Below are 24,686 nucleotides of genomic sequence, written 5' to 3' on the forward strand. Positions count from 1 at the left end.
GGGTCCTTTTTCCTTTTTTATATCTTTGGGATATAGGCCCAGGAGACACTGCTGGATCAAAGGGTGTGCACAATTTGATAAATCTTTGGGTATAGTTCCGATTTTTAAAAATACATATTGTAAAAATTTTGTTAAATATTTTCCAATTATACATAGCACTTTATGTACGTTTTTAACATTTTGCATTCCAAATTCTCTTCCTCAAGAAGACAATTTGATATCATGCATGTGCAGTTATGCAAACATATTGCCATTTTAGCTACATTGTGAAAGAAAACACACACAAAAGTAAGGTTTAAAAAGTATGATTTAACCCCCATTCGGAGAAGTGAACGCTTGTTGGTAAAGGTGAGATCTGAGTGTAATTATTACTGGGTAGCTGAGGTAGAGTCATTGAGTGGGTCAGATTTAAGGAGACTAAAGAATTTAGGGGGGAGCATCAATATGATCCCTTCATATAGACAGGGGTTGGGGAAGAGAAAGTGTGGGTGCGTATGCGGGTGTATGTGTAACAGAATTAGCAATGGTGACATCTCTTCAAGAACTACGGATGAAAAATAACCAGGGTTCTGCATGAGATCCATGAACAGGACTCCAGAGCAGGTGATATGAGTCAAACCTTGAGACACATATTTTTGTCATACTACTGTTTAATTCAAAGCTTCTTAAAACTATGGATTGGCAACTCCCAAATGGAGTTATATAACATAAGGGTCATAAAATTATGATCATCAGTAAATGTTTGATCTATATATTTATTTTATATACCTATATACCCAGAATTGCATAAAAATTTCTCCACTGAAAAGGGACCATGAGTGGAAAAAACTTAAGCAGCCCTGGTTTAAACGCTTCCCTTCCCATGAATGTTCCATATATTTGTGTGAAGGAGTGAATCAGGTCCTTAGGTTTTGTATTAACCATGTCTTCAAGTCACCAGAGCATAGTAGTAGCTGCTCTCTGGGGATCTAACCTGCCAATTCAAGCAAGGTGGGAAATGCTATCATAATCATCTTCTTATCTCCTTTTCCCAAAAATCTAATTTACTTTTGTCCTGTGCAGTTTTCATTTTGATTTCTTGAAATACAGCTCTGAAAAACAGGCTGGGGAAAAAAAAAAGACCCATTGTTTTTAGTCACTTAACTATGCCTTTAAACTTAAATCATTTGGCCTTTCTTTGGATGGCCAATAGGCCTAGTCCAAGCCTGTAAGGCTCATTGTTCACAGATAGATGGCTTAGAACAAGTATAAATAGCAATCATTTTTATTTGGATCAGAGAAGATAAGGACATAGCTAGAGGGGATAGCAGGGTTGAGGGCATCCTTTCTTAGAATCGGAGGTATTTTAAAATGGCCACAAATAAAGGAGGTACTAGTCAGGGGAGATTGTGTGAAAGGCAGAAGTGGAGGAGTTTGCTTGCAGAAAATAAAGTGGTTTGGAGATGAGGGACATTCAGCAAACTCACTGGAGGCCCAGAGATGGGCTGTTTCAGGGGAGGGATGCAGAGGGGTTTGGGGAAACGCTCTCCACAGAGGTCTCCAAACTCAGAGAACCCAGAGAAAGCCATTTACCACTCCGGTGAGTTACCTTTCCCCAACTGGTTGTGGGAACAGCGGCTCCGGCGTGGGGATGAGGGAGGGGGAATGAGATGCAGCCTACTCTAGGCTACTGAGCACAGGGACAGTGGTGTTGGGAAGCACCAGCCACCCAGGCTTTGGATGGAGTGCTGGGTCACAGATTTGGAGTTGAAAGGAACTAGATCATTCAGGCCATTTTAGAGAGAAGAAAGCCCAAGAGAGTTGCTCAGACAGGACATAGCATAACTAGAATTTGAATCTAAGGCTAGTAACTGCAAATAATGTTCTTGCAACAGTTCAACCCTTCCTTGCTTGTTTTACAGATGAAAAACATGGAGTCTTGGGGGAAAAGTCAAGCCAGGATATGAACTTGGCTCCACTATGGCAGGCCCCTGGGCAGGGACCATTGGGGCCAGAACAGTGATGACCTGGAGAATGGGAATGTCCCTTCCTACTTCTGAATGCTTTATGAGCTTCACTAGACCCCAGGTATGCCCGGAATACTGATGCAATAGGACTCTCTACTCCCCAGATCTTTGTGGGGGGCCTGGGTCAGAAAACCTTGGTTCTGGTCTCCCACTCCCCACCCTTAATTCACCTGGAGGATTACTCTCTAGACCACCATCCTCCACCTTTATCTCATCTGGAGATCATTCCCTAACCCTGGGCTACAAAGGACTAAATAAAATCAAACTCTCAATTCCCTACTACTTTCCTAATCAGGATCTTATCCAGTTGAGAACCTCTGTGTCACATTTTTTTTTTTTTTTTTTTTTTGCCAACCTTAACTTAGAGACTGGGACTGCAAACTTTCTTTGGCAAAACCTGCCACACAGGCTTGGGGACCCCCAAACGCTGTTTGAGTGTCTCATCCCTCAACAGTACCATGCTCCCCTTTATCCTATCCTCCTAGTTCTGGGCCCCAGGCTGATGGAACAAGCTAAGGAGTTTCTTAGTGTTTAGAGTGAAACTAAAACCACCCTCTGGGTTAGTGGGCAGGTCCAGAGGCCCATGGCTTTATCTTCATTCAGACTTGAATGTTCTCCTCTCAAAGCTGTCTCTCCCTCCAGGAAGGAAGCCTCTTTTTTCACTCCATCCCCACCTCTTAGATCCTAATGGGTGACACAAGAGAGACCAAAGAAACTAAAGGTGAGTGACCCCCAAACCATAGTAGAATACCCTCTTTTCCTGGGGTCTCCTCCTTCACCTAATTTATGTTCCCTGGTCTGGAGCCTAGATACCTTTATCTTCAGGCAACAAAAGAGCTGGTCACACCTACACATTGGTGAAACTTTATTTTACAGGATCCTCATAAGACCACTGGTCTGCCCAGGATGCTCTACTGCAGCCCAGCTCCACAGCAGCCCACCACCTTCAGGAAAGCAGGCAGTCCTTGCTTGGCTCTCCAGGCTGAGGACATGAGGAGTCATGAGGGCAGAGCCTATCAGGAGCTCGGGGCTGGGCAGAGGGACATGAAGGCCCCATAGGGCTGTACAAAGAGCAGGGTAGGGCTCAGAGTTCTGGGCTCCCTTCTGGTTCCAAGGAGGAAAAGCTGCACTATAATCAGGGAATATTTGGGTGCAGGGGGTGGGAGTGTGAGGGAAGAGAATCAAAGCCCTGAGCCCTGGAGAGCGCCCCCCTCCCCCAATCTAAGCTACCGGGGATGCTAAAGGGAAGGCTGAAGTTCGAAGGCCCAAAGAGGCATCAGAGGTCTGGCCAGACTGGCTGCACATGCTGCCACAGGCAGGAGTTATCCCCAGGGACCATGAGCAGCACAAGATGCCCCACAGTGGCTCTCAGGAAGGGCAGAGACTGAATTGTGTTGGGGGGTTTCCCCCCTGTGGGTTAGGGGCTTGCAGAAGCTGCTCCCATATCCCAAGCCAACAGGCAGTCCGTCTCTCAGAAGTCTGGAGAGAAAGAAGAATACCCAGTAGTCTTTTCTTGTGCACTCTGGTCCTGATGCAATCTTCGGGTTATCTCAGGAAAGTATCCAACCTTGTCTGGGCAGAGGGAACTGCTTTTCTTGACACGGCCTTGTGCCTAGGCTTTGGCTTTACAGGAAGTGGACGGATGATAGAGGGGTCAGTCTGGAGAAGCTGTCGTCAAGGAGAAAGTCCTGGTGTCTGGAGACCGCAGGGATGGGGTGACAACAGAGGACACACCCTACATCCACCCCCACACCAGAACAATGCTGCTGAGCCAGAGAAGGACTGATGGCACTCCTCCTTCCTCTCAGCAGAGCACAACCACAAAATCGAGATTCCTGGTTACAACCCCGTTAAATAAATAAGGGAGGACACTTAAAGAGGAAATGATTGCTGTAAAAACTAAAGGCAACAGGCACAACTCTTACAAAGCCCCAAGGCCCAGCCCTAAAGAAGCCAGGACATGGTCCAGCTCATGACTGCCTCTCAGGCCTGGGGGCATCCTCTGGGGCCCTGGGGCTCTGGCTGAGATCAGTGACTGGGAGGCCATCAGATGGTCCCTACAACTTTCCCCAAGACACCTCGGCTGCCCTGTTCCCTACAGCAAACTCAGGTCAGAGAAGAAAGGATACAGGTTGAATATACTTGCTTCGTCCTCCGAGGCCATCAAAACCTGTTCTTACCTATGACAATACAATAAACATATATGAAGTGCCTGTCATATGCAGAATGCTGTGATAAGTCCTGAGAGAAATAAAAAGCTTTGATAAAAGATATGATCCCTGTCTGATGCCTTATTATCATCACAGTGAACATTTACATAACACTTTTAAAATTTGCAAAACACCTTGATACATATTTCATTTGATCCTCAAAACAACCCTGGGAAATAGGATCTATTATTATCTCCTTTTAGAGATATGGAAACTGAGGCTTACAGACACAAGTATGATGGAAGTAGGATTAAATACAGGTCTTTCCTATTTTCAAGTCTAGCATTTCACTCATTCACAGCAGGAAAGACAGGTTCTGTGGGTGAAGAAACCCAGCTGCAGAGCTGCCAGCCCCAGAGTCAATCAGCCAGCCTGGCCCTGGCATCTGTTCTTGACACAGCAGGCTGACTCTCCAGGGAAGCCCACAGGGCTAAAGGAGGTGGGTAGAAGGAGGTTCAAGGCCCAGAGACTCACTACAATAGTAAGGTCAGGGTACTTACAGTTCCACTATTCCTGCCCGGGTCCCTGAGGCTGCCCAGAGGTCTCTTCTTGCCCAGGACAGCATTCCGAATGAATGAGGGAAAGTTTCCCACGAGCTCATCATCTTGGTCTCCAGTCCATTGCTGATCCCCAAGAGAAAGAGCACTCACCTGAAGGGGAAAATCCAGGTCATCATGAACACCTAAGACACATCTATGCACATCCCCAGAATACCAGGGCATTTGGGAGGAAGAATCTTATGGACCTAGAAAACTAGAGCAGGAACAGCCCTGAGGCATTGGTAGTACAACCATCTTGTTTAAACCTGAAGCCCATATATCCCAAAGAGATCTTAAAGGAGGGAAAGGGACCCATATGTGTGAAAATGTTTGTGGTAGCCCTTTGTGTAGTGGCCAGAAACTGGAAACTGAGTGGATGCCCATCAATTGGAGAATGGCTGAATAAATTATGGTATATGAATGTAATGAAATATTATTGTTCTATAAGAAATGATCAGTAGAATGGCCTGGAGGGACTTACATGAACTGATGCTGAGTAAAATGAGCAGGACCAGGAGATCATTATACACGGCAACAACTAAGACTATCCAATGATCGATTCTGATGGACATGGCTCTCTTCAACAATGAGATAATTTAGGCTCGTTTCAATGATCTTGTGAAGAGAGCCATCTCCACCCAGAGAGAGGATTGTGGGAACTGAGTGTGGACCACAACATAGCATTTTCACTCTTTTTGTTGTTTGCTTGCATTTTATTTTCTTTCTCATTTTTTTTTCTGGTTTGATTTGATTTTTCTTGTGTAGCAAGATAATTGTATAAATATGTATGTATATATTGAATTTAACATATATTTCTACCAGATTTTAACATATATTACCATTTAGGGGAGGGGATAGGGGAAAGGGGGGGGAAACTGGAACACAAGGTTTTGGAAGGATTAGTGTTGAAGAATTATCTATGAATAGGTTTTGAAAAACAAAAAGCTTTAATAAAGAAAAAAAAAGATAAGAGAAAAAACAAAAACAAAAGTAAAGCCCAGTGGGAGGTTGATGACTTGTCCAAAGTCACCCAACTGGTTTTTAGGAAAATTTGCACTGGAACACAGGTTTCTTCCCAAAGTTCTTTCTACCACACCGGCCTATGAATAAAGAGAATCCCAGAAGTAGACCATCAGTATCCTACACTGATTTAGGCTGGTAGCCCATTTTTTAGGGCTAAAAAGGCAAGGAGCAAGAAAGCAGCAAAGCTTTTAACAGCTATTGGGGGATGGAAATATGCATGTGGATCTAAGGGGTCCTTGAGAACAGAGAATGTTAGAGCTTGAAGCAAACCTTAATCCACACCTTTAATTTTAGACTTTTGGTGCCAGCCAAGTGTTCTGTTACACCATGCTGTGGTAGTAAGAATCATGACCAGCACTGGCAGGCTGTCAGATGTGTCCTTTTGAACTTGCCCAGAAATGTCTCTTAACACCAGGAAAGAACAGAGTGTGGTAGGCTGCTGGAAAAGGACTTACTTTAACTCTTCATATACAGATATTATTGGATCCTATTATTTGGCCTAAAATGGCCCCACTTCCTTCACCAATATATACAAATTGTGTGATCCTAGGCATCATCCTTTGGGAAATGTGGCTGGCTTCCTCATTTATAAAATCCTCACAGTGGCTCCTCCATAGGATTATTGTACTTTGTGTATGTTAAAACACTATATAATGAGGATTAATTCTGATGGATGTGACTCTCTTCAACAATGAGATGGTTCAAGCCAGTTCCAATGGCCTTGTGATGGAGAGAGACATCTATATTCAGAGAGAGAACTATGGGAACTAAGTGTGGATCACAACAGAGTATTTTCACTTTTTTTGTTGTTGTTTGCTTGCATTGTTTTCTTATTTTTTTCCTTTTTAATCAGATTTTTTTTGTGTGTGCAGCATATTTGTGGAAATATGTACAGAAGAATTACACATTTAACACATATGGGGTTACTTGCTTTCTAGGAGAGGGGTGGGGAGGAGGGAAAAAATTTACAGCACAAGATTTTGTAAGAGTGAATGGTGAAAATTATTCATGTACATATTTTAAAAATAAGTTAAAAAAAAAAAAAGGGAAAAAAAATCACCCCACTATTTAATAATGTCTCCATTCTAGGAAAATGAGGAAAACAAGTTCTTGGGATCATGAGAGTAGGGACACATTTTTGAAAATAAAATTTTGCAGATGATTTTTCTATGCCAGTCATGTCCTATATATCTTTACATCTCCCAACCTGGAAGAGATGGAAACTCTAGGCTCAGTTAAACAAAAGTGCCAGGTGCATAGTAAGCACTTAACTAAAAATTTTCTGGTTGGCTGAATGGTTGGTCCATTATGTTTGGCTTTACCCATGCTGTGTAGAAATAACCTGGTTCCTTCTGTATGCTTCCTACTGGAAAAAGCCCAGTGGTACAAGAGCAGTATTTCTTTCCTCACTATGGCAGTTCCCGGCATTTCCCAGACGGTGACACCTTGCTCTCACATGGAACAGCGACCTAACCCACAGAACCCAGACACTCTAGCTTTAGAGCTGAGAGAAGCATTGATGTGAAGAGTCCAAAGCTGGCCAGTTGAGTTCTACGGAAGAGCAAGTGGAGAGATGTCTTACCTTCATGGGGTCTCTGCTGTTTTTTCTGGAGAAACTAGGAGTCAGAGAGCTGCAAGAGAATCCAAAAAGAGTTAGGTAAGAAGGGGAAAGGGAGAGAGACTGACTTGAGAGCTGCCTGCCAGAGGATGGAGCTATCCTTCTAGACCCAGAAAGCCGGGTCTCCACCAAGCAGTCTCCTCCCCAAATCATTCTGACAAGACGGGGAGAGGCTGCCTCCTGCATCCCTTTGTGATAACACCTTTTGGGAGCAGTCCTGTAAGCTTTTCAACATAGCAGTTATGCCCAGAATCCTCCACCAGGGGGCACTCTCTTTACAGGTTTGCCATAGTTCTGGGTCATAGCTTCATTCATTGCTCCTCTTGACATCCACAAAGGATCCAGCTGGTCTCTGTATGCTGCTAGCAAAAAAAAAAAAAAAAAAAAAAAGTTGGGAGGGGATGGGAAGGGAGAGGGAAAGCCACAGTTTTTTAAAGATAGCAAATAAAAGGCTTTCTCTGAGTCCATTCAAATTCAAACAATTGTTCTCAATATGGAGACCTTATCTGTGGTGGTGTTTGCTATTTATAAAGGTCATAGAAGTTCTAGCCAGAAGGGACCTGAGATCAGTTTGAGATCTTCCCCTCTCATTTTATAGAGCAGAACACTGTGTCTCTACTTGTTCTTCTGTTCCCTTCAGATATCCAGACTGTGACACTTTGGGCCAGTTGTCTCACAAGGACATTTATAGGACCCATCTATTAGATTATATGTAGTCTAATACTATGTAATAATATCACTTTATCAGCTCCTTTCCCCTATGCCTGGAACACGCACCTTCCACATTAGTGATGTTGAAATGTCTCCTTTGAGGCTCAATTAGGATAAGCCTGTCTCAATATTTCTTTGAACAACAACTAAAACTGACTTCTTTTCTCAAATATTCCTAAAACCCTTTGTCAGGTCTCTATTAGCTTGATTACAAGATTACCTAATCTTGTATCAAATTTCATTTGTGCACAACCTAGCACATTAGATTATTAATTTCTCGAGGGTAAAGACCCTGATTGCTTAGCTTTGTTTCTGCTGTATATAACAGTATTCAAACATTTGTGAACTGAGATCACTAACTCTCTTAAGACCTAAATGGTACCTACCTCAAGTTTTTCTATGGCTGTCTTAAGAAGTTAAGACATGGAATCCGTTTACTGCTCCCCTCTCCATCCCTTTCTATCACTATTGATGACAGACATCAAAAGCCTAAAATAGGAACGAATTATCACCTACCTCTAAATCTTGATCCTTCATTTCACTTCTCCATTTAATACCCTAAGCAAGTGTTTGGCAATTTGGGGAATTGCTTAAATCTCCGAATTGACCTTTTTCTACTCTGGCCAGATTTCTTCAAGCAGCACAAGATTCCCTCAGATCCTAGATGATGCTAATTTTACTAGACTAAGAATCTATTCTGCTTAACTGCTTCACTGCAGCTGCTATCCACAGATGAATTCACTTCCTTGTTAGCCCTCAAGTTTATCTGTTCTTTGGATCCTCTCGCTTTATAACAGACACCTACTTCACTTCCTGACCCAAAGCCATTTCCGACCTCCAATCTACCCTCCATACTGCAGATTAATTTTCCTAAACATTGTTTTGATTATGTCACTCCTTGTTAAAAAATGTTCAGTGATTCCTGATTACCTATGAAAGTCTAAATTCCTTCAATCCAGAACCTAAGACCCACTGCAATTTACCTTCCCAACCTCATCTCACTTTCTCATTCTTTCTGAAGCCAAAAGTCTACTTCTCCATTCATCAAAAGGATCTATTCTTTCCTGCCCCATTGCCTTTGCTAATACTTTCCTGCAAATACCTATTGCCATCCGTCCAAGATCCAACTCAACTGCCATTGCTATCATGAAGTTTCTCTGACCTTCTAGATAGAAGCAATCTCTTTCCCCTCAACTTCCAGTTCTTAAACATATAATTTAAATACAAGGAAGGATGTTATATCTCAATGCTTACCAGCTACGTAAATGAAAGAACTATGTCTAATCCAGTATCTTAACTTCAATAGTACCTTATGAATCATTCATAGGTTTGGAAAGAGTCTTAGAGGTCACCTAGTGCAATCTCTACCTTGCATTGCTAATTAGGCAGCAAATGTTTGTTGAGTGAGCACTGCACAGTTTGGATTCATTCCCTCCAAGTATCCCCCAAACAGTTAGCATCTGTTTTTAGGTCTAGAATAGGCAATTAATAGTACAACAACATGTCAGGGATCTCATCAGGGTACTTAGCTCTGAACTACTTTTCTTGCAACCCCCCAAGTATCTTCTCTGAATTTCAAAGCTGTTTTCTCTTTAGCTTTTACCCCAGTTTGTTTTTGAAGGTTTTCTTTTTGATAAAACTCTCCATCTTTTTCTAATCAGTACTTTCTTTCTGACTTAAGGAACACTCTTCAGTCAATTAGCCTTTCTGAGGTACATCAATGGAATAGACAGAGTGCTGGGCTTAGCAGTCAAAGGACTTAAGTTGGAATCCTGCTTCAAGCACTTTGTGGTGATGTGCTAGTGCAAATCACTAGAACTTTCTCAGCCTCAGCTTCCTCATCTGTAAAATATGGATACTTATAGCACTTACTTCATAAAGTTGTGAGAATCAAATGTGATAATACATGTAAAGTGCATTGCAAAACTTACTGAGGCTAAACAAATGCCAGATATCATTATCATTCTGAAGATTCTGATCTCTTACCAGGTAGCTATCAGCGATCTTTTCTTGATATCAAGCTTCACTTCTCTGGGATGTTTGACTATTAAGGCTTTCCATTCATCTTGACTGCAATAGCAATTGAAGACCGGCCCTCCAGAGAGCTTCTTTCCTCACTTCTCAGCTGGCTGTACAACCTCCACCAAATTCTTCCCACCCCCTTTTTAATTTTCTTTTGTGGGATGTCTTCTCTTATTAGATTATAAGCAACTTGAGGGCAGGAATTATCTTTTTTTCCCTGCATTTGTATCCCCAGTGCTTGGTACATAGTATGTTTAATGTTTATTGACTATTGACTGTTTTGACTTCAAGAGTACAATATTTAGCCCAAACAAGGGCACTTTCTGCCCTTGACTACCTAGCTAAAAGTCAGAGTTTTGGAGCTAAGTTATTTTGGACTATGGGGACCTTGAAGTAAGGCCTGAGTCAGTTTCCCTCTCACCAGATCTGTTCTGTCACAAGCTCTAACCACCTGTTTGTCTGCATCATCACTCACTATTCTAATGACTGGTTTAGACTGTATCCTTGCTGTTCTCATCTTGAGATTTTGTCTTGAAAACTTACTTCAGTGTTGCTCAATATTATTTTATTAGTTTTTGATATGAAACTAATCTGTTCTGTGAGTAAATGTAAAAATATGAAGAAAGAAAGATGAAAGAGAACAGGAGAATCCCAAAAATGCCTTTAAAACATGCTGTGACTTCCATAAGATCTCAGTTTATAGCTAAACCCTGTTTCCCTACTCTCTGGTCCTGCATGTCTAGACAGTCCACAGCCTCTTTGTTAAAGGGCTGAACACTTGATGAAGATTGTGTGTGCACCTCGTATGTTCTTTTGTCTAGGCCTCTGATTTTAATGGTGCAGGGAACTCCCCTTAAGATTGGGACCTTCTCTACTAGTATGGAATAGCAGCTGCTCTGTATTGCTACACACAGACACACACTCACAGACACACACACAGACACACACACACACACACAATCCTATAACATCCCACTTTTTGCTTCTCTTAGTGTTAATTTCTCCCACATTCTCTCATCATATTTCGTCTCTGAAGAGATTTGCTTTTTTTCTTTGCACCTTTGTAGCTAAGAGACTACACAAGAAAAGTACTGGAAAAACCTGAGTTATTCCAGCAGTTCTGATTTGTATATACCCAAGATGCCTTCCACAGATATCCCTAACATTTTCCCAGTTATCCCTGAGTTCATGGCAACAGCAACTCCCAACATTTAGACCTTTGGTGGTTTTCAATCGTCAGAATATTTGAACTGTCATATGAAAAGTCTATATCCTTTCTTTAGAAAGGCAAATACAAACGCAAATAGAGAAATGCAGGCACAAGGAAGATAGCTTCGGGTCCTAAAGAAGCCAGCAGAATAAGAAAGTAGGATGCTAGAAACTTCCAGAGCAAATACATTCAGAGCATACATCTCCAATATACACATATTTACCTATTTAACAAATTATTTACATGTACTACTGTAGTAATAATCATGCATGTTATACAACTTGCATTAAAAAGTTTTAAAGGGATAAAAATGAAATAATATTTGATCACAAAGTTTATTGAGAAGGGAAGTGACACGACTGAATCTATGCTTTAGAAAAATCCCTCTGGGAGCTGTGTGCAAGATGATTTGGAGAGGGGAGAGACTTGAATGAAGGTAGATCAAAGAGGATATATTGCAAAAGTTCAGGTAAAAGGAAGTAAGGCACTCTTAGCTGTGGGAGCAGACAGAAGAAATAGATACAGAAAAGGTTTTAAAAACAGAAACAAGATTTGACAATCCATTAGATATGTGGTGTGACAGAGAATGAATATCTGATGATTGAAACTAAGATTATGAACCTGAGTGACTGGAAAGATGATGGTGACCTTAATAATAACAGGGAAATTTGGCAACAAGATTTCACCTGGTACCCTGCAAATTGGCAAAAGTGACAAAAAATGGCAGCAGTCAACGTTGGAGGGGTTGTGGAAGGATAGGTGCACATATATGTTGTCGGGGAAGTGTTGGATAGTACACCCATTTTTGGAAAGCAATTTGGAACTATGCAAATGAAGTGGCCAAAGCTGAACTTATACCCCAAGGAAGCCATCAGTAAGAAAAAAGTCCCCATATACTCCAAAATATTTATAAGCAGCACTCTTATAATAGCTAAGAGTTGCAAAACAAAGAAAATGCCTGTCAATTGGGGAATGGATAAATAAATTGTGGTAGTGATGTAATGAAATACTCTAAGAAATGATATGTATTAAGTCCAGAGAAGCAAGGAAAGATTTATACGTATTGATGCAGAGTGAAGTAAATAGAGCTAACAAAACATACAGTAACTAAAACAATGTAAAGAACAATTGCACCCCAAAAAGACAAAGGTAAATTACTAAATGAGCCTCAAATAAAGACAACTAAGAAACACTGCATATGGCTTTGGACTCTTTCAACATATTGAACAATTGTGCTGACTTTTTATTCCCCTTCCTAAAAAAATTACTATTTGTGATATGGGATGATTCTCTGGGATGGGGAAGCTATATACATGAGATACTATGGTGATAGAAGAAAAAGAAAATATCAATAAGAACTTATTTTTAAAAAAAGTTTGGAACTATTTTTTGGAACTATCTGGAACTTTGGAAGAGAAATGAGTTTGGAAAGATAGTGAAATTGAACTACGGAATATCAAGAGTTCAAATATAACCTCAGGTATGTCTTTGCTCTGTGATTCTGGACAAGTCACTTCACCTCTGTCTGCCTCAATTTCCTCAAAGGTAACTGCCTCACAGAGTTGTTGTGCAGATCAAATGAGAGTATCTGTAGTGTTTTTTCTCCCTTCCCTTAACAAGATGGGAAGCAGATTCTGCTCGATCCCTCCAGCCAAAATGAAAATGGAAAATATAGAGCTTTAATATACTGGTCATTGCCTGGCAGGGCAGACTCTGCTCCCAGAAGGGTGCTTCAGTATCTATTATGAGGAACCAACATCTGGCTTAGAAGATTATAGTTGGGAGCTTTGCCCAGCAGAGGGAGAGCTGAGTGGGGTACTGTGAAGAGATAAAGTAGGTGTGGTAAGCCTTACAAATGAGTTATCAAGGGGTAGAAGGGGATATAATCCATATCTCCCTTGGGGTTAAGCCACAGTCAGTACATCATCCTCCCTAACTTTAGAGTGTTGTCCAGAGGAATTAATCTCCTAAACTTAGCTCTCTCTGTTTCTTTTTATATCCTTCCCCTTATTTCTGTAAAAAGGAGATTTTGGAGCTGATGACAAAGGAAAATGACTACAAGTAGTAATGGCTTACCCACTTCCCCTGTCACCAACATTAAATTCTTTACAGACCAAGCAGATCTTTAGTGGGCTTCCCCAGGTGCAAAGGGCTGGCTGGGATCACGGGCCAGGGCAAAGACCATTCACCTTGACTGTTCCAGGCAGAGCTTCTTAGCTGGGACAAGCTTGGAGCTGTGGGGTTGGGCTGGAGGTGTGTCCACATCAAAAGAGGCATTCAGATCAATGTCCTCACCATGGGCTGGTTGGCGCAACTTAAGGTTCAGCATTTCCACAGGTGCTGGGCTGGGAAGAGAAAGAAGAATCATTCACTACAAAAGGCATATAACATTTGTGAGAAAAAGGAAATATCTGATCACTTCAACTCATTGTATGCTGGTTTTGTTGTATTTTTATTTTTTTAAATACCTGACATAAAATGATCCATGAGTACTCTGAAGGATTTATAATGAAAAATACTATCTATAGCCAGAGAAAGAACTTAATTGTTTCTGAATACAGATTGAAACATTCTTTTTTTTTTTTTTAAACTTTATTTTTCTTTGAGGGTGGGGGGAAAGATCTATGTTTTCTTTCATGATTTGACTTTTATGGAAATGTTTTGCATGAGTTCACATATGCTTTCTTAATTGGGATGGAGGTGGAGAGGAAGGAAGGGAGAGAATCTGGAACTCAAAAGTTTTAAAAACAAATGTAAAATAAAAAACTACATGTAACTGGGGAAAATAAAAATATTAAATTTTTAAAAAATTATATATATATACATATCTATATATATCTATATATCTATATCTATATCTATCTATCTATCTATCTATCTATCTATCTATCTATATCTATCTATCTATCTATATATATATCTATATATATATATATATATATAGATAGATAGATAGATATAGATATATCTATATATATATATATATATATATATCAATATGCACCTGAAAGGGATATCATCAATCACTAGAATACTAGAATGAACTTGAGAAATTAGTTAACAATCCAAACAGCAAAAACTAAATGGATGATAAATGTATATTTCTCAGATTTTGACCTACAGACAAATTAATTCACCATGCTACTCTTCCATTAATACATACATATTGAATAGTTTGTTATAAATAGACAGTAAGCTAGGCCCAGAGCTGAATTGCAAGAGAAATGGGCTAGACTGGACGTGGCAAATGTGCAATGCTTTCAATAATTCTTAGCTGCTCCCTACCTCAAAAGCTCAACTTTTCAATAGTATTCTACTTGTATTCTTCTTGAATAGCTATAAATCATAGATCATGATGTCAGAAGAATAAGGGCAATGGAAAAACACATAGCAGGTGTAAGTTAGTCATTGATAATTTGAGCATGGCAAGTGGTGAAAAAGATATCATCAAAGGGCTGCATGACCAGAAGGGCCCACAAGCTGGGAAAATAGCAAAGGATAACAAATGGACAACTTGGATATCAGATTCCTAAGCGCTGCTTGAAAAGCCCCAAGATATTAAAAGAACCAGAGGAAGGCCTCTGGCATGCTGAATAAATCTTCTATGGAGGATATCTAGAAAGACAAGGTCAAGCAACACACAGGATCAGAAGGTTTGGGTGGGTTATGATCTCTGTCAGTGCAAAGAGTGCTCACATCAATGAGATCATAAACCCATTGAAGTATCACATATTTCAAAGTGCTGAAATATCTGAAAGGGTGATTTCAAGGTCTATCCTCATTTCTTCCTGAATTATAGCCCATGGGGCTAAGAGGAAGCAACAGAAAAGCCACATATAAAACTAAAAGCCTATCTCAAATACCAACATTTCTCTTCTGAGGTCCTCCCGTTTTCTAAATCATTCTTGGGGCACCACTATCCACACAAAGAGTTCCTGGCACTTGATGCAACAGTACAGGTAGGTCCTGTAGACAACAGGATAAGTGGCAACATTTCCAAGATATGGCTGCCTAGGGAAACCTACTTTGAAATGGCCAGCTTCTATCCCTCTCCCTGAGGGTCCTTCACAGTATTCCACATTTCCTTTTTTTGAAGCTTCCGATACACAGACACTAAAGCAGAGAACCGTGTTTGATGAGATGTGTGAAGCATCATGAAGACAGATCTGGGAATTCATAGGTTTAATCATTGGAGCGAGAGAAGTAGAGGTGGCAGCCTAAGAGATTTTAAGATGGAAGGAGAATGGGGGAACACATGGTATACACAGCTTGGAAATAGTGAAATCTGACCCATTTTAACTTGAAAAGAATTTTCTTTTCTTCTAGCCACTTATTGAGCAACTTCATTTTTAGCCAAATATGCCTGCCTACCTTTTCTATGCTTGTGTTACAAGGAGCAGGCAAACATCAAATCAATTATGAAAAATAATATATTAGAATATATTTGATAAATTACAATAAAGTAATATATATGAATATGTGTGTACATATACGCATGGACAGGCAGACAGAGGACCTAGAGTCCTAAGACTTAAAATCCTGGCCCTGCCTACCACCTTAGGACCGTGGACAAATAACTTTCCCTGCAAGCCTCAGTGTCCCCATCTGTAAAATGAGAGGAAGAACTAGGTGGTTTTTAAAGTGCCTCTTAGTTCTAATCCTATGATCCAGTGAGATCCTCCTTCTCCCTTAAGTGACAGGCTCAACAGATAAAACTTACTAACCAAAAAAATAAGCCCCTGTGGTGAATATGCTTCTATTCTAACAGAATCATGGTCAGTTCACTGCTTTTGCAGGGAATGCACTTTGTGGAGGTGTATGTTTGGGTATCTGTTGGAAAATGTCTGTTTTGTCAAAAACAAAAGGAATCTATATGCTGTGACCATGCAGAGGTCTACTGAAGAGACTAACAAGTATGCATGGCTCTGGTTAGGAGAATGAACCCATGTCCCCCAAAATCCACATGGTGGCTCTTGTATTTACCAGTCCCAGAAGCTTGGGCAAATCACTTCTTTAAGTTCAGTTTCCTCCTCTATAAAGTCAGGGACAATAACATTTAAGACTACCTGCCACACATGGACGTTATGAATAAGATGCCACAGAAACTTTAAAGCATTATAGAAACATGATTTCTCACTATACGATTTTTGTGGTGTTGGGTTTGGGTTTTGGGGGGTGGGAGGGGAAACACAGTTGACATAACATTGCAACAACAGATGGAGACTCCTACACCAACTAGTCACAGATTGTCACCTCTGAATTTTTACAAACAGAGATGGGGTTTCAGGTTCAGCTTGAGCTTTTTTGATATTATGTCTCTGTTTCTGACACCATTTTAGGTCTGAAAAGTAATTTTCTATTACCTTCTCTTAAATCTGACCCCTCATTTTTATCCTTTAGTTTGTTAAAATTCAGAAAGTACATAGGTAACTCATTGTTAAAGCAGAGTTCTACTAGCAGATCACCCTCCCTCGAATATTCCCCTTTAATTCAGCAAACATTTATTAATACACTAAGTGTATATATTTGACTTAGGGAGTGGAGAGAAAGAAAACAAATGCCAGATAAGTAAACACAAAACATATAACAAAAAAATACAAATGAAGGATTTAGGGGTTCAGAGGAGGAAGGGAAAATAAAGCTTTTCATTCATGTAGTAGGAGATGGTAGCTGAGCTCTGTTCTGGAGGAAGCTAAGGTTCTAAGGGGAAGAAGTGACCACTGAAGGCATTTCAGGGATGAAAGGCAGAATGTACAAAGGCAGTAAGAATCCTGTGTATAGGGAACGGCTAGCTATCCAATCTGACTAGAACTAAGTATGTCAATGGGAATATTAGGAACTGAAATGGAAAAGGTAGGTGGGAGCCAGATCATGGAGTACTTTAAATGCCAAACTAAGATGTTTATATTTTGTTCTAGAAGTAATAAGGGAATCACTGAAGATTTTTAAATTTCTTTGGGTCATTCAAAATGGTACTACCAGCATCTTCTCTACCTTGGTGATGTAGTCAATAGACCACACATTCAATTGTTTGCTCTTTGGCATAAGCTGGAAATCCAGATACAAAGTGCTCATATCCCAGACCCTTCCTGGGTCCCAACTGCACCTTAGAGATGGGGAGACCAAGGTCTAAAAGGTTCAATGACCCACCCAGAATCACTGGTTAAGTCCCCGAGGCAGGATTTGAAGCTGGGTCTTTCTAACTCCCCCACGTCCAGCTCTCTAGGCATAGTGTGCCAGGCTTCGGCCTTCCAGCACCAAACAAACCCAAGTGCTTATTTAAAACTATTTGTCAGGTTAGGTGGCCACATCCTCACCCCACCCCCATCCTCCCATCTCTGTGTAGCTCATGTCTGCACGCTCTCATTCTCATCTGTCTACTTCAATTCCTTTTTTTCTGGCTCCTGTGATTTTTTTAAGTTCCTCTGTATTCAAAACCACTTTTCCTCAGTCTTTTCCTCTCCTTCAAATCTCTCCCCAATTATGGCCTATAGTCTCACACTGGCTCAATATAAGGGACAGAGAAGGAAGCAAAGGATAAAACAAGAAAACAGTTTTGAAGACTGTTCTGTCTCATTAGAGAAAGTGAGTCATCTTCATGGATTTCTAACATCTTGCTTTCTCTGGCAAATTTATTTGGTTAAACAGCCCTGTCAGGAACAGCATGTCCTATGCGCTATACAGGGCTTACTTGGCTCACTGTAAGTTTAAGGAGGTCTAATGTTAGGGGGACATGACATATATTCATTTTTCAAGGCTGCTGTTTTCCAGTCAGAAGGGAGGCCTTGATTAGAGAATCTGACTGTGATAGAGAAAATAAAGTCTCTGCTATCAGTTCAAACAGGAAAAAGAGACTTCAAAAAAAACTATGCTACTTTTATTAATAACCCAGTAGAAGCAAATGAATTCATAATGATCTGCCACTTTCATAAGTCTGGCAATTTCTAAGAGGGACCTTTTGGTCAGGGTTTATCATAAGCCTCCTAAACAAAGAAAGGGAGCCAACATGGCTCACTGGGTAGCTTATGCAACTGTCAAATCAGAAAACTGAATACTAATGAAGACATGAGTCTCCATGCTTCATGATGGTAGAGACTATATTTCATTTAAACTTTGTATTTTTCCCAGGATTTAGCACAATGCTGTATATTTATTAAGTGCTTAATAAATAAAATTATTTAATTCCTCAGTTATCATTTGGAAAAGCTACATGGTAGGCAACAATTAGTTAAGTATGAGAGAGAATTAGAGACCATTTCAGGTACTGAAAATCAAGGAGAAAAAATAAGGGTGGATGTTCTTGAGTCAAAAAAATAATAATAATTTTTTTTAAAAAAACAGTTCATAGCATCACAGAATATAAAAACTGAAAGGACCTTAGAGAAAAATCTAATGCAGCACTTTGATTTTGTAGGAAGATCCAGGGTAGAAGAATTTTAGAAAGCCAATAAAATTCAGAAGTATAAAGAAGTAAAAAAAAAAAAAAAAACTTGAAGTACCCTTCTAATCTCTTAAGCACTCATCTAGCCTCTACTTACAGACTTCCAGTGACAAAGAATAACTTCTTTTTGTTTTCATTAGACTTTTGGATAGCTCTAACCATTAGGAAGTTTTCTCCCTTCCCCACCTTTTTTTGCAAGGTATTCAGGGTTAAGTGACTTGCCCAGGATTACATAGTTAATAAGAGTCTAATGTCTGAGAACACATTTGAACTCAGGTCCTCTTGACTCTAGAGTCAGAGCTGCATTCGTTATGCTACCTAGATGCCCCAGGACGTTTTCTTAAATGTAGTCAAAATCTTATTTTCTTCAGCTTCCATCCAGAAGACCTTGTTTTGTCCTTTGTGGCCAATCAGAACAAGCCCCATTCCTCTAACCCATGACAGCCCTTCAAATACTTGATAATATCGACTATATTTCCTCCTTTCTGGACTAACCATTCTCATTCCCTTCAATATACATTATGCCCTCTTCATATGTCATGGTCTACCAACCCCTTTGTGTCCTAGTCATTCTGCTGTGGATGCACTTCACTATTCAATATGAAACCAGGCTGTCTGGTCATTTGAGACTAGAATTAGGCTGAGGTTTCAACCTGGACCCACTTAGCTATCAGAATCTGAGACATATAATCCCACTTTGATGGAGCACCAGTGTTATCCCCACACTCAAAAGAAGACTGATAGAGAGGATAATGTGTGGCATGACACTGCCATATAAGGCGGCTAAAATGAGGAGAGAGGCCCAGTTGGCTAAAGAGAGAATTGCATCTGGCAATGTAGCACAAACGAGAATGGAAACTAGGAAAGGCTGCTGAGTAGAAACACAAATGTTTTTTATGGAAATATGAGCAGGAAAGGAAAGGTAGGAAATATGATGCAACTTTAAAATGACAAAGGGAAAGTGAAGGACATGATTTAAATATAGTAGAAAAAAAGAAAATTAGAAAGGAGGGGAATATACAATAGAAGCTTATACAAAGGCAAAAAAATGGGAAGGCTATTTTTTTTAAATTTTTTTTTTCTTTCCCTGAGGCTGGGGTTAAGTGACTTGCCTAGGGTCACACAACTAGGAAGTGCTAAGTGTCTAAGACCAAATTTGAACTCGGGTCCTCCTGAATTCAGGGCTGGTGCTCTATCCACTGCGCCACCTAGTTGCACCCTTTTTTTTAATCTTAAAAAAAAAAATAGCACACACAAAAATTCTAAAGAGAAATGGAGCCAAATGAAAGATTGTGAAATTAGTGGAAAAGATATGGCAAAAGGTTAAACAGATATGGTGCCTGATAGATCTTTCTACTTCTATTTTTCCCCCTGAGGCAATGGGCTTAAGTGACTTGCCCAGGGTCACACAGCTAAGAAGTGTCAAGGTCAGTTAAGCTCAAATTTGAACTCAAGTCCTCCTGACTTCAGGGCTGGTGCTCTATCCACTGAGTCACTTAGCTGCTTCTTCTATTCCTATTTTCTACAGCTTTTCTAATCTGTTCTTTGAATTATCCCGCCATGCTAATATTACCTATTTGCAAATCTCATATTTTAACCTTTCAATTCAGAAAGTCTTCAGTGGCTCCCTATTACCTACGTAAAGTCCAAATTTTGTCAATTAAACCCAATCCATCTCACATGTTCTATATTCTAGCCAAACTGCACTCTAGAACACAACCTAATCACTCCCACTTCCATGCCTTCTTTTATTCCCAATGCCAGAAACTGCCTCCCCCTCTTCACTTGTAGAATTCTTACCATCTTGAAAAGACCAACTTAAATGCTACCACCTACTCAAAGCTTTCAATGATTCTCTCATCTATGATTCTGATTCTCCCCCAGACTTCACATGGCACTTTAGTTTGTACCTTCTTAATGAAATTATCATGCAATATTTATGTTCGAACCTTCTTTCCAAATGATGGCAGCCAAGAACCAGGTATTATCTAAACTTCACCACTTTTAATGCAGAACCCCTTTTGGAAACTTATTTGGAAAATGGGGAGGGCCACTGAAATATGAAAGCCTAAAGTACGTCTAGATTTAAAGAAAAAAATAAGGTTGAAGCTACAAGTCTGTAAACAGGAAAAATCAAAATAGAGGAAAGCAGAGAATAATAATCAAGACTGTTTTGTAAAAAAAGTATCTTGTCCATCAATTTGGTAAATCTGATACACTGAGGGGAAACAAGAGGAATCACATAACTTGGTTTTTAGCAAAATCTATGCCACGTATATTAATACTAGCTCCATAATAGGTGCTTTGTATTTGAAATACCTTATTTGGCCAAGGACAGCTTCCTCCCACCTAAGGTGTGATCTGATGCATTCTTGTTGGGAGGTTATAAGATTTATAAGCCTATATGGCAGGTCCCACCAAAGTGGAAAATATGGGTGATGTATCTGTCATCCAAGATCCAACCTAGCTAAGTGTGGAGAGGCTCTTCAACAAATGGTGGAACATCAGGTAATGAATTTGTTAACTATAAAAACTTCCAAAAATATCTACTAAGACATGGAGGAAATACAACCATACAATTTAGGTTGATGGAAAGAAAATCAACAGTTTGTGAGACTATGGATATTTAAGTATGCAATAAATAATCATCCTAATAACAGCCTTTAATAGCACATATTATGTGCCAGGCTCTATGGTAAGCACTTAATATTATATCATCTGAGCTTCATGACAATCCTAAATAATAAGTGTTATTATTATTCCTATTTTCAGTTGAGAAAATAGTTAGATGACTTGTACAAGACCACACAGCTAGCACATGTCTGACTCCTGATTTAAACTCTGGTTATCAACAAACTGAGGAATATGCAGTTAAAGTCCACAATTATTTGCTGAATACTAAACTGGGTTTAGTTTGTAGCTTTCTAATGCAGAAGGGATATCAAGGATTATTCTCAGACAGCAGAAAGAGAGTCACTGGAGTTTACCAAGTTGGAGTTGGGAGTGATGACTGTGACAAGATTCAATCTGTACTTTCAGAAATCACTTAAGAGGTTGAATAGAAGATGGATGGAGAGGGAGACTTAAGCCTGGAGGACTCAGTGGCAGATACTGTAACAGTCCAGGCATGAGGGGAGGAGGGCCTGTACCAAAGGAGAGACAGGAATGTATTCAAGAGATGTTAAAGGTGAAAGCGACAGGCCTTGGCAACCACGTAGATATGGGGCTGAGGGTGTGGCGGCCAGGACGGCTCGTTGGCTGTGAGCCTGAGGTTCACAGGGGGATGGTGATGTCCACCACAATAATGGGCAGGATGCAGGAGAGAGAGAATCTAAGAGAAAGATAAGTTTTATTTTGAACAGGTTGAGTTTAAGATGTAAGACTGGAGATCAGCAGAGAGGTTGGGGCAGGATAGGCAGACTTGAGAATCATCAGCATGGAGATGGACAGTAAATACAAAGAAGCTGCTGAGATCACCAAGTGAAGTAGCACAGATGAAAAGAAGAGCCTGAGGCACACTATGAGCAGAGGGAGGGATCTCCTATGAGCAGCAAGGTGGCAAAATGGAGAGAAAGCTGGATCTGAAGTCAGGAAGTCTGGAGTTCAAATCTTCCCAGACACTTGCTAGCTGTGTGACCCCAGACAAGTGACTCAACTAAACTCACCTGTAAAAGGGGACAATAGTAGCCCCTACACAGAGTTGCTGTGAGGACCAAATGAATTATTGTAAATAGCATAGTGCCTGGTTGTATGTGTGCACGCGTGTATGTGTATATGTATGCATGTTTGTATGTATATGTACATATATGTGTTTGTATATATGTATATATAATGTAAATGTTCTCTATTATTGTCCAATAAAGGTCACTGTGGACTAGTCAGATAGGTGAAGAATCAGGAGAATCCCAAAAAACTAGAGAGAAAAGAACATTTAGAAGAGGGTGTTCAACAATGTTAAAAGGCTGCAGAGAGGCTGAGGAGAATGAGGATTGAGAAAAGGCCGATAGATTTAGCAATTGAGAGGATCACTGAGGTAAGAATTAAGAGGTCAGAAGCCAGATTGTAAGGGCTTAAGGAGAGATTGAGAAGAGATAGTCTTTTCAAGTTTAGCCACAAAGGTCAGAAGAGATACAGGATGTCAGTTAGTGGAGATGAAAGAACAGCTGAGGGTTTTGAGGATGGCTGGGCATGTTTGTGGGTGGCAGGAAAACCAGAAAGACAGAGATTGCAGATTAGTGGGGATGACACGGGGCAATGTTGGGATTGCTGGGTGAGGACTGGGGTTGTCTGGATGGTGACAAGGTGAGAATTCAGGTTTTCTGGACAATTACAAGGTGAGAACTCAGGTTGACTTGATAGAGGGGGCAAGCTCATTGGCTGGGGTGGTTCTTCCCAGAAGCCCTTGCATTATCCCACGCCCATTCTCTGGGAGGATAAAAAGAGACAGCACTGGGCGCAGAGAGCAGATCGGCATGGAGAAGGATAAGAGCTGGAGGAGATTCAGAGCCAGGATTCAAGAAGACTCTGAATTGCATCAGGCTTGACGGGGCTCTCTGCAGGAAGGGAAGTCACTTCTTTGGACAAGAGTTAACAGCAACTGCCTGGAGACAACGGTTCGTTACAGGAAGAAGAATCTGTCTGAGAGATTTGAGTAGACACAGCAGATCTCTTCCCAGAGAGCGATCCAGCAGCTTCTAGAGACGACAGCTCGTTATAGGGCAATTTGCTGGAAGAGATGGGGATGAAATGGGAATGGGATTACTTGCGCAGGTAGAGAGGTATATGTGCATGTATAAGATTACCAGCTTGGAGAAGTTGAAAGAATAAAGAAATTGTAATTAGAAGCCCTAGGTTTTCTAATCTGGGCTTGGCTGCCATGCCATTTTTCTCCTTTCTGGAAATATGTCCTCTACTATAAAATGAAGGTCTTAAATTAAATAATACACTTAACTCTTCGACTATCACCTCCTGGAGGACAAGAGCTACAGCTTTGTACAACATTTAGTATACCACTGCAAGCAAATTGAGTGCTCCATTAACAGTCTGTAAGAATGCCAATGAACACGATAACTAGCTCTTCACAAGCTAGTTGTAGATAATCTCCAAAAACAGAGAAAGAAAAGACTGTAAAGTATTTAAAGAGAAAGCAGAGAAGAGATGAGGAGGTTCAGGGAGCAACAAAACAATGAAATAGCTTAGGAACTAAAGTGATGAAATGAGTAAATTCTTTAAAACAACAATAAGATTTACAGTTTCACATATAATCCTCTTTCTGTACTTTGAATCTGAAACATTCGTGCTTATTGTTTGTCAAATTCAGAACAAAAAAAAAGCCAAAACAAAACAAGATTTGAGTGATGCTCACTACCACCACTTCCTGTCTTCCTTCACCAGAAGCTTAAAAAGTCAGGAATAATTTGGAAGCAAGGAAGATTGTAAAGTTAAGAGGCCTCAGGATAGCTGAAACGCATAAACCAAGAACCTGTAATCCATGTGGAATGGCTGGTTAAAAAGGGCACATTAAGCTTCTTGCCTTTACTGCAGAGGTGGAAGAAGAGGATGCAGAATGTAATACATACTCATACATACTCTTGCTGTGTCTGTCAGTTTTGCTGACCCTTTTGGGTTTGGTTTTGTTGTAATTTTTCTTACAAAGATTCACTAGGTTGAAGAGGGGGGCAGAGATATATCTGCTTTCCCTGGATAACCTGGGAATCCAGTGTTCTTTTCACTATACCAAGGGCTTATCCACATTAACGATAGAATGGATTTATCCATCAAATCATTAAGGCCTAACTAATGTGGGCATCTTACCATTTTCTCTACCACCATGCATGTGCTGTAGCTCTTCATAACCCCCAAACCTTCTATTTCTAGCTCTTGGAACAACAATAAAAACAATACTA

At 40.4% G+C, this 24,686-nt stretch overlaps 1 protein-coding gene and 1 long non-coding RNA gene across 2 annotated transcripts in view; one reads left to right on the forward strand and one right to left on the reverse strand.

Annotated features, from left to right (window-relative positions):
- The first annotated feature begins 1,929 nt into the window (after positions 1 to 1,929).
- LOC141551550 (uncharacterized) lies at positions 1,930 to 2,995 on the forward strand. The gene is made up of 3 exons (XR_012484896.1): positions 1,930 to 2,067; positions 2,649 to 2,727; positions 2,883 to 2,995. It is a non-coding gene; the product is annotated as an uncharacterized LOC141551550 (long non-coding RNA).
- The window catches only part of TRAIP (TRAF interacting protein), a 52,965-nt gene continuing 31,133 nt past the window's right edge, over positions 2,855 to 24,686 (reverse strand). Inside the window, exons 11-15 of the mRNA XM_074283294.1 lie at positions 13,529 to 13,684; positions 7,361 to 7,409; positions 4,717 to 4,866; positions 4,136 to 4,186; positions 2,855 to 3,665 (exon numbers count right to left, since the gene is read on the reverse strand). Coding sequence (XP_074139395.1) covers positions 3,552 to 3,665; positions 4,136 to 4,186; positions 4,717 to 4,866; positions 7,361 to 7,409; positions 13,529 to 13,684 — 520 coding nt within the window. The 3' untranslated portion in view covers positions 2,855 to 3,551. The remainder of the gene's footprint in view (positions 3,666 to 4,135; positions 4,187 to 4,716; positions 4,867 to 7,360; positions 7,410 to 13,528; positions 13,685 to 24,686) is intronic.

The sequence above is a fragment of the Sminthopsis crassicaudata genome, chromosome 1, assembly GCF_048593235.1.
Source record: "Sminthopsis crassicaudata isolate SCR6 chromosome 1, ASM4859323v1, whole genome shotgun sequence".
Classification (NCBI taxonomy): Eukaryota; Metazoa; Chordata; class Mammalia; order Dasyuromorphia; family Dasyuridae; genus Sminthopsis; species Sminthopsis crassicaudata.